The sequence below is a fragment of the Lepisma saccharinum genome, chromosome 22 (assembly GCF_977018435.1).
Source record: "Lepisma saccharinum chromosome 22, izLepSacc3.1, whole genome shotgun sequence".
Classification (NCBI taxonomy): domain Eukaryota; kingdom Metazoa; phylum Arthropoda; class Insecta; order Zygentoma; family Lepismatidae; genus Lepisma; species Lepisma saccharinum.
The window spans coordinates 19,213,611-19,224,169 of record NC_139250.1 but is presented as its reverse complement, the minus strand read 5'-3'; the positions used below and the strand labels follow the sequence as shown (position 1 = coordinate 19,224,169).

Here is a 10,559-nt window from a genome sequence, read left to right as displayed (position 1 = left end):
AAAATAAATAGTAATTTTCGTAGGGAACAAAAAAGACGTCAGGGTCATCAGTCAAGTGGTGCTTTTCATTTAGTATCTCTCTCATACTTTTACAATATTTATTTCATATGAATCAGCTGTTTGAACCCTGTTCTACGCCCACCTTCCTAAGGTTTATCCTTAACTCGTCGAAAGTGATGTTTCTTTGTGAAGTGATGTCTGATTATATATTTAAAAAAAAAACATTAATGACGAAGCTTTTAATATACAAAATGGAGCATATGTGGTGTTAAAAAATATATATGTAACTTCACTGCGTACTGGGATATTTTGTAATACCTGGTGACATGCTGGTATTGAAATTAATCGTCCCATACTACACAATAGAAACTGTCAATGTAAAATTAATAATTACACAATTTCGAATTACATTCATTATAAGTTAATTATTGATGTATTATGTACGACTTATTTAGTGAGTTATGTGTAGTCTCATATTGTTTATTTTCTTTCACGCTACGAATTTTTAAAAATATTCTTTCACTTCGGGATAACCAGTAGAACCCAAGTGTCAACAACAACTTAGGAAATGGGAGTATCGATGTGTACACCCACCATGCAAGTAGTAGAGTACCTTCGGAAATAGATATCTGTGCTTGACAAAAAAAGACATTTACAGGTACTGAACGCAAGAAATATTTACATCTGTGATTTGTGTCAAGCTTTATTTTTATTACAATCGAACTACCTTTATTTCAACTATAACATACGGAGATAAGCATGAGCCGCAAATATTGGTAACAGTTTTTATTGTACTTGTTTAATAATCGAGATGGCCACTCAAGAAACTGTACAGAAAACTGTAAGGTTCACCTTCCCTGCGTGTACTTCAAAAGATGAATTCAAGTTGGAAGTGCCCATCACTTTTCCTTGCACGAGCTCCGTAAAGGAATTGTCTCAACGTTTAATGACTATGTTCAAATTACCATGTTACATTGAACCAGATCTTGTTTCTACCCTTGAAAAGTTTGTGAAAGAAGAGTCAATTAAATATTATGATAATATTGCTGAGAAAAATGTTGCGGATGGAATTGATGGTAAAATTGACATTGATGAAATTACTAAAGCATGGGAACGTGCATTTAAAGAAGAGATTGTCGAATATACTGAACCACAAGGTGCTACAGATGAAGAGCTGTTTTCAGAAGTATACCACAAGCTGGTACACTCTCCAGCTCTTGAGACAATTCTTCAGGTTGAACATTCATATGCTCTTGCGGTAGAAGATCTTATCACACAGAGAGATGATCAAATTTCAGAACTGATAGATAAACAGACAAATGAAATGTCAACAGCTGTAGAAGGAGTTAATGTATACAATACAGAAGAAGATATTAATGAACTTGCAGGAAAACATTTTGAGGATCAGAATCTTCTACAAGGAAAATGGAACAGTGAATTGGACAATCTGAAACAAACACAGTGTCAAGAATACAGAAACTGGGTTATGAAAGTGTATGAAGACTATCAAACAATTGAAACATTACCAACACCAACCAGTTCTCCAGAAACTTCAAAACCAAAGCAATTTAGTAGTCTAATGGGAAAAGAAGAAACACTCCCATCTCCTATCTTAGAGGAAAGTTTTACCATCCATCTAGGTTCACAAATGAAACAAATGCATAATATTCGCATACTCTCTACAGATGTTCTAGATTTTTGTCGAGTGAAATTACAGAAAGTTGGAAGCACTGAGCCACAACCTCAGAGGCTACAGACTGCATTGGGTTTATATTCCAATGATTTATGTGGTCTTGTACTACTCACTGATTCCCACGGCAGCTGCACTGGTTTAATGAAATATTTCATTTCTGTTTGCCAGAGCTCAACAGAATTTCACTTCCCATCAGTAGATGATCAGCTGGAAAAAACTAGGGATCAGATTAAAGATGCTGTTTCATGGAGGCATAAAAATTACAGCCAAGAGAGTACTCAAGATAATTTATCAAACCTAACAAATCTTGAGCAGCATATGCGACGCAATTCCTCCAAAAATCTTCTCTCTGGAGATGCTTACATCACACGCCACTCTAACTTAGCAGAAGTGCATGTAGTGTTCCACATGGTGGTCGATGATTCTCTCAGATCGAATGATATCAATTCAAGGCACCCGGTGATCTTAGGTCTAAGAAACATACTAAAAGCAGCATGTTCGTATGATATTACTACACTGACTATTCCCGTTTTGTTGGTTCATGAAATGGCAGAAGACATGACAGTTGCTTGGTGCACCAAGAGAGCCGAACTTGTTTTCAAATGTGTTAAGGGGTTCATGATAGAAATGGCTTCATGGGGAGGTTCGGAATTAAAGAATTTACAATTTTTGGTTCCTAAAGGCATTTCTGAAGAGGTGTTTGGCACTCTGGCAACAATGCTACCCAGTATTTTCCGTGTTTCAAATCCTTTAGTTTTGAAAGCATCTTCAGGAGGCCATGCCACAAAGACAGCATAAGTTGTTGTATTTTTCATGTGGTAATGAATTGAAATATTCATATGTTTTACACAATGTCGTATGTATGTTGTCGTAGATATAAGTTTAAAATTCTTACATTGTTCCTTGTTACATGAAGGTAAGGTGGGGTAAGTGTACAACGTTATACCGGTATCACAATTCATTTTTGATTGAGTATTACGCTTGACATAAACACCAACCAAATTTTTGGTAAATTTCTCGTATCGGACAAACGGCTGAAATTTGCTAGTTCATTTAATTTGAGTATTCGTACTTACGTATTCGGCATTGAGAAACATTGCTGAAGGTGGCATTTCGCTTATTTCACGGAAATAAGCTCTATTTGCGACATATCGAGTAAGTTTTCTTCGTTTCTTTTTGCCTTCGGTAACGTGCAAAATGGCGGTCACAGTTTCACTACCGTACTCGGCATGCAGGGTTTCCACCCCACTGCACCCAAAAATACCTACATAGCCCCACAAACCATTGACGCATAGCCCCACGAACCATTTCCGGTAAGGTTAGGTTAGGTAGGGTCACTATAGGTTACACTAGTGAAAAATTGGTTTTGAAAAAAATATGCATAGCCCCACGAGTCATTGACACACAGCCTCATGAACCATTGACACATAGCCCCACAAACCATTTGCGGAAACGTACCTTCTTCAGTTACAAAAACACGTGTTTGGAAATACTGACCGGGATTACGTCATCAGACACTGGCTATATCCACCTGGAAGTAAATGGATGCAAGAGCTTTCGTGCATCAGTCACACATTTATATCGAAGAATAGATGATTTACTGGCAAAATTCAATGAGCGATGAAAGAAAACACTTCCCCGAACTTCCACAAGTCTAAAGAAACTGCATTCGGTAAGTAATTTCTCCTGTAAATTTGAAGAAATCCGTTTGTCCGATACAAGAAATTTACCAAATTTTTTATTCATATATTCTCACAACCTTTGTTTTTCTGACCATGTTAGATTTACTTTGTTTTTTTGAAAGATGAGGTGGTCCAATTACTCCAAGGACCACCCTCCTAGCATTTTTTATAATAATAATGCTAGGCATGTTTGGTGTAAGTGAACAGCCTATTGTGTGATTAAGGAAATGGCAGGAACTGAGTTAAGAAGTTTCTACATGACTAAATGCCTTATAGGCCAAATAGAAAAATGTAAACACACAAACAAAAGCATTTTACAACCAGGTAACAAAAAGACAAAGATTGCTCTTGTTGCTTCTTCAGATTTGTTACTCCCTGGTAACAGTATGGTATAGTAAAAACACATTTCTTCAAATTTACAGGAGAAACTACTTACGGAACTGAGTTTCTATAGACTTTTGGAAGCTCGTGGAAGTGTTTTCTCCCTTCGTTCAACTTATTCTGCCGGCAAATCATGTATTTTTCGACATTAATGTATCTCCGATGCACGATAGCTCTTGCCACCATTATCGTCGACTACGTGAATCAAATGTTCCATGCGTTCGATTATGTAACCCCCTGTTAGTGTAGCAACCACACGGTAGTTTTACAAGATGACGTGTGAAGGTTGCAATTTAATTTTCTGTTTGCTTAACCTAACCTTCCGTGAATGGTTTGTGGATCAATTTTCACTTAAAAACCTTCTGTGAATGCGGCATTTTTCAGTTAATAAGTTTGGAAACACTGCCTATCGACAACGTGAGTCAAGATTTGCCCGCTATATTGTGTGTAACGAAAGCGAATTAGCAACGAACAATAAATACTTGTAATGTGAAAAATTATGCTTTTTTCAGTGAAAAAAGCAAAATCCCACATTCAAAAATGTTCTGCTATGCATAACATGTAAGTACAAATGTAAATAATTAGGAAATAAATGAGTGAAATGTGTTTTCACTATACCATACTGTTACCTTATTCCCTTGCAACTTTCTGAAAACCATGGCATAAAGTTTTCCAGATCTAGTGGGACAAATACTTTGTTGATATTCCATGATACAACATGATACATAGAAAGGTTGACCCACTTCCTCCACCTCTCCCTAGTGTCATTATTATGCATAGATATCTGTTCACCATATTTTTGCTAAGTGTGATACCATGTATTTATTATTGCTCTGTTTTATTTATTGTGAAATGAAAGCTAGAACTGTCCAAACAAGTGGACATGTACAATATATTAATTTCCCATGGGGTAAAAGAGGTGATACCTATTACAAGAAAACGTAAGTGATTGATATAATAGACAATTTATTTAGTCATGAGAATACAGTGTAGTGTAAAGGATCAAAAATTTATGCTACCAGTCAGATAAATAATTACTTGTGTGTATGACATATTTTTTCCATGCAGATAATTTCCTTCTATTTGTTTAGCTATCTATATCCAAAGTTAAGCATTCTGGTAACATGTTTATTATTTGTTATTGCAAACTTGCACTATACATTGTGTAAACTTTAAAATGTTTTTTTTTTTAGGGAGGTCAGGTCAAGTAAATAATAGTATTTCCCAGTTTGTTGTTTAACATCATTTTGCAACGAAGTTTCTGTCAAACATTTTCAGTAAAGTTTTAATCTCCGAGAAACTTATTTCTTCAAATTTACAGTAGAAAGTACTTACCGAACTGACTTTCTGTAGACTTTTCAAAGGTCGTGGAAGTGTTTTTCCCCATCGTTTAATTTATTTGGCCGGGAAATCATGTATTTTTCAAGATTAATGTCTCTCCGATGCACGAAAGCTGTTGCGTCTATGTCCTTCTACTACGTGAAGCAAATGTTGTGTGCGTTTGATGATGTAACATCCGGGCAGTGTTTCTAACCACGCAGTTTTGTAACTGTGTAAATGTTGCAGAATTATCCTGAATTTTTCTGATGTTGAATAACAATTTTAACTACGTTTGCCTAACCTAACCTAACCTTGCCGTGCATGGTTCTTGGGGCTATTTATGAATGGTGTGTGGGACTATCCGTGCATGTTTCGTGGGGTTTTCGAACCTGGAAGAAGAAAAAAAAATCAGTAACACAAAAATAGGTATTTTTCGATGAAGAAGGTTGAAACACTGCATAACCTCTGATCATCGACAACGCTAGTCAAGATTTCTCCGCCATATTGCATGTAACGCAAGAGAAAACGAACAAACAAGAATTACTCGATATGTCGAAAATTGAGATTATTTGGGTAAAAAAAGCCAAATGCCACCTTCACGAATCCTCAGCAATGCAGAATATGTAAGTACCAATGTGAAAATAAGAAAATAAACGAATTCGAAACGTTTCCCGGAGATTAAAACGTTAATAGATTTTCTACATTTTAGTGTTATCAGTAAATATAGGAAATATAGTATCTGTCTTACAGTGAATAAAAATGTTGGGATTTAGGAAAACAGTACTAACCCATTCCACTTTTCTATGAATATATTTTGCAGTTAGATTGTATTATATCCCATATTAGGTGAATTGAATGTTATATCAAATTTTGCATTTATTAACTGAATATTTGTGTATGGTCATAAGTATGAATTTAAAATTCCTATATTGTTTTTCCTTGTTACTGAATCATAAATTGTTTAGTCATGTTAACTGTTAGGTATTAAACTTTACATTAGAAGTATTATTCAAAGATATTCAACACTTTATTCTATTAAGACTTGAATAATTCAGTGCATTGTACCCAATACTTGGTCGTAAATAGTCTATAATTTTTGTTTCTTAACCATTTTTGTATAATTTGTTAATTGGTACAAAAAATAAATTGTTACGTTCCAGTCACATGTGTATTTTTTCTGAATTTTCATATCACCCTTTTTCTTCTTAAGCAGGAGAAATTACACAATATGGACCTAGAGAAGAATTTTCTGTTAGTTAAACAAGGTGCAGAGGCCCGTCTGTATCGAGGCGAATATTTGGGACAGGCAGTTTACGTGAAAGAAAGATTCCCTAAAAAGTACAGGCACCCAGATTTAGATGATCACCTCACTAGGGACAGGATTAAGGCTGAAGCTAGGGCTATAGTTCGTTGCAAGATGGCAGGTAATTGTTGCACATTCTTTGAAACATTAGTCCACTTATTAGATATGAACTGGTATGAAATTTTTATTGGCATGTGGGATGAGAAAGTATGAATTTTTTGCTGGTGCTGATGAAGTATGAGGAACGTTAGTGATTCATTAACCTCCTTAGTTATTGTTTATATGCAGGTGACATAATGGGCTTTATCTTTGAAAAGAAACTCTGTATTTACTTGTGCTTTACAAAACCAGCACATACAAATTATGTGTGTGGTTTTATAAAAGTGATAACCAAGTTTCAGAATTTTCCACCAAATAACAAGCAAGCTCAGACACTTTATATTCATAATAGTAAATGTATGCTACCAATTGAACCAAGCTTTTGCAATGTCCAAGAAGCTGCATATTAAGACATCTACTTTTTAAAAAAGTACACATTGGAGATAATATGTTCAGGCATGTCGCCTGATAATGTTCGCATGAGCACGGGAACACTCATGTATATGTCTTAAATTACGTACATATTAAATGCACACACACATACGTATATTTATTCGAAAAATACTATGTTTGATGTACTAGTATATATACACACAATTTACTTTGACGTGACTTCTTTCACGTCAGATAACATTTTTAGATAGTTGGTAATACTGACTCCTACAGTGTTCCACAGAGGGCGTTGAACACAATTGCTGTGCGTGTTGCATAGAGCTGAGAGCTAAGGGGCTGTTGGCCACTATACCCCGAAGATGTTCACTTCGCTGTGCGAACACTGATGCAAGCGACAATACTTCTTACATTCGGCACCAGAGTGCATCATATGCTAGGTATGTCTAGGGGGATTCGAATAGTTCTGTGCTACATAGTTGCAAACTCTAGCGACAATTCGCTAAACCTGGCATATTTTAAGGGGGAGAGGGACAATGTCCCCTACGTCCTTCTGCGGATAGGGGAGGATATACTGTTCAACCAGTTCCTGCACCACTTTCTACAACTCTTCCTGATAATAGTTACTTCAAATATAGCATGATTTTGGGGGGAAATTGTTCAAAATATAAATTGAACTGTTATTCTCACTTTTTCATTTGAATATGAATTTACAGTGGGTAGGAGTAAATTTGCATTCAGTACAAAACATTATTGTGAACACTCGTATGCTAACCACACGCGACGCCACTGAATATGTTTATAAGCATAAACATTATAACGAAATGACACAATATTGCACAATATTTATATATCGGATCGGTAATTTTACCGATACATTGATATGCCTACATTGACTGATACAGATAGGGTTCCAATCTGTTCCATCGCTAATTCATAATAACGTTAAAATGGAAGGACTGTGCATCCTATGGCCATGGATATCTGGAAAATGAATGACACCAAAAAATTATATATAAAAAAAAAAGGTAAAGTGTTCCCCTGTGCATAGCACCACGCCATGAAGGTGTATAGGGGGTGTGGGGGTAACGCCCCACACTTTCTTGATCCGGTCGTGAGTGGGGGTGATGTGATCAGCATCACGCCCCTGACCGCCTTTACCCCCCAGGGTTTCCCCCAGGTACCCATGTTATTCGACGCTGGGTGGGCGCCGGGGCCGCTTTCACCGTTAGAAAAGTTCCCGGATTTGAACCGGCCGGGGATCGAACCCGGGACCTTGAGCATGGTAGTCAGACGCGTTACCGACTGAGCCACCGCGGCCACTAAAAAAAAAAAAAAATAATTATATATTACACACAAAATTTTGTTTGTGTCAGTATTTTATGTAATTATTAGAAGTGTATTGTAGAAACATGATAACTTCAAACTGAAGGAGTGTTTTTTGAGGGGGCAACGCTATTATGGGGGATAATGTGCAACGTTTGCCCCCTCCCCTGGAATTTATTACCTTCCTTGCCCCTCCCTGGGAAAAATCTTTAGTTTTAGCGTTGGGTCAATGGATGCAGCACTGGAGGAGAAGCTTATATCCTTCAACAGAGTGAAACAATACAGTGCAGAAAGCTTTATGCAAATTTTGCTAGCTCTGGTTGCAGTAGGGGATACTATCCCTCCACTTTGAACACTGGATTTTAGATATGTTCAACAATACTTTTTTAGTTAAAACTTAGCCCCAGTATTATTTTCATGGCTTAGTATCAAGGAAAGTAAATATATTGTGTTTTTCAACTTCTTACAAAACCATTTTATATAGGGCTTAGCCGTTACCCTTACTGATTTTTACCGATACTTGGAAATATTAACAATTCAAAGTAGTTTGTGTACAAATTTTAACATCTAAGTTTTCATTCGAACTGTGCAATAGCATACCTGAGTTTTGATTTAAAATACCTATTCATAATTTCACATGAAAAATTAATCACTAAATCCATTTCTCCTCACAATCTTGTTGCTAAAATAATGGAAAAGATATATATACAGGGTGTCACTTGAATGGCACGGATGGACCATAGAAATGTATCGAGAACATCAAACAACTTTTGTCGTGACATTCTTATCATTGGTGCGTCATTCAAAAAAAGACTGTTTTCCCACCTGTATGCTGGGAACCCAACACAACATTTGATCGTATCTGCATCATCATGACGTATGGTGAAACACTGCAGTCTTGCAAGAAATGCAAAAATTTTGTGAAAAATAACAACCTACTAACCACATTATGTGCTGTAAAACAAAGTGAGGAATGTGTCCACCAGACCAACGGGAAGTGAACCAACGATAAGAAAAATCATAGAAAAACAACTTATTCAAAAGAAGTGGTAATATTGGGTTTTGTATCAGCCTACTTGTCAACAATTTGCAAATCTTCGATTGTAGTGCCGAAATGATGCACCAACAATAAAAAAGTTGTTTCATGTCCCCTATATGTTTGTGATTCATGGGTACCATTAAAGTAACACCCTGTATAAACTCCACAAAATTCTGCAAACTACAATGCTTATCTTTTTTTCTAAACAGGGATATCCACTCCCACACTGTACTTTGTTGATTTTCATAGAAGATGCATTTTCATGCAAGACATTGAAAACAGTGTGACAGTGAGAGACTACATGTTGCAAATTCAGGATGAGGAACAGTCTGGTGAGAAGTTTATTCAGTTGGCAAAACTGATTGGTTCCATGCTGGGGAAAATGCACAAAAGTAGTATAATACATGGCGATCTTACAACCTCAAACATGTTGCTCCGTAAAAAATCTGATGATTATGAATTAGTGCTTATTGACTTTGGGCTAAGCAGTGCTGATGGTACACCTGAAGACAAGGGAGTTGATCTGTATGTTCTTGAGCGTGCCCTTCTAAGTACTCATCCCAATACAGAATGCATGTTTGAAGTCATTTTGCAGTCTTACTCGAAGGAGTACAAAAAAGGGGCCCCAGAGGTTCTAAAGAAACTTGATGAAGTCAGAATGAGGGGAAGAAAAAGGTTAATGGTTGGTTAAGTTTTCTACAATCATTTTTTATCTTCGTTTTTTCTTCATGTACACACTACTGTAATTACTCATTTGCAATAAATGTATCATGATATGTTGAATGTTTTAGGTTGAAAATGTTCCATATTACTTCCACATGTGATGTTGGCTAGGCATGTTTGCGAAATGTTGCCATCTCTAAGGACTCTTTTACTTGGTGTCCATGTTTACAATGTGAAACTATAAATTTCATAATTTTCTGCAATGTTGTGAAAATTATAGCTTGACCAGGAGTAGAACCAGAGTCTGTGGCATTCTGCACCCATGCTCTGTCACTGAACTACCCAGCCCGTATCCAAGGTTATTCTTCATGTTTTTCTGTGCAATGACTTGTTAGCGGTAAAGTGAATGTATCACTTGAATATGAATCGACTGAACAACAATGTTGCAATGTGCAGATATAAAATACCAAACCAAGAACAGTCTCTAGGTAAATATGTTTACCATAGCCTGTGCAAAAGGAGATGCGGTAGCCACTAGCGCCGCAAAATGGTTGGACGCGAACTCAAAGTTACAAAGCCATAGCTCAAGAAACTCTTGTTTTAAACATCGGGCAATAGTTTTATTGCATGTTATGTATAAAAAGTAGCTACCCATTAGTATAT

The 10,559-nt window shown here is 36.4% G+C and overlaps 2 protein-coding genes across 3 annotated transcripts; both read left to right on the top strand.

Annotated features, from left to right (window-relative positions):
• The first annotated feature begins 558 nt into the window (after positions 1-558).
• Positions 559-9,979, top strand: Tcs5 (TP53 regulating kinase). 2 transcript variants are annotated; one of them, XM_083143746.1, is made up of 3 exons: positions 559-658; positions 6,287-6,500; positions 9,443-9,979. In XM_083143746.1, the coding sequence occupies exons 2-3, from the start codon at positions 6,305-6,307 to the stop codon at positions 9,922-9,924; spliced, it is 678 nt and encodes a 225-aa protein (XP_082999872.1). In that variant the 5' UTR covers positions 559-658; positions 6,287-6,304; the 3' UTR covers positions 9,925-9,979. The 2 variants fall into 2 exon arrangements, with proteins under 2 accessions (XP_082999872.1, XP_082999873.1); XM_083143747.1 differs by having other exon boundaries at positions 577-658; positions 6,290-6,500.
• LOC146004763 (FERRY endosomal RAB5 effector complex subunit 3) lies at positions 575-6,178 on the top strand. The gene has a single exon (XM_083143741.1). It carries the CDS (start codon positions 812-814, stop codon positions 2,489-2,491), a length of 1,680 nt encoding a protein of 559 aa, XP_082999867.1. The 5' UTR covers positions 575-811; the 3' UTR covers positions 2,492-6,178.
• Positions 9,980-10,559: the final 580 nt, after the last annotated feature.

What these genes read in the sequence shown, in the direction of transcription:
- Tcs5 (XM_083143746.1), top strand. Translation starts at nt 6,305, where the DNA reads ATGGACCTAGAGAAGAATTTTCTGTTAGTTAAACAAGGTGCAGAGGCC. An exon ending in AGTTCGTTGCAAGATGGCAG is followed by an intron (nt 6,501 to 9,442) that starts GTAATTGTTGCA and finishes TTTTCTAAACAG; the next exon opens with GGATATCCACTCCCACACTG.
- LOC146004763 (XM_083143741.1), top strand. Translation starts at nt 812, where the DNA reads ATGGCCACTCAAGAAACTGTACAGAAAACTGTAAGGTTCACCTTCCCT.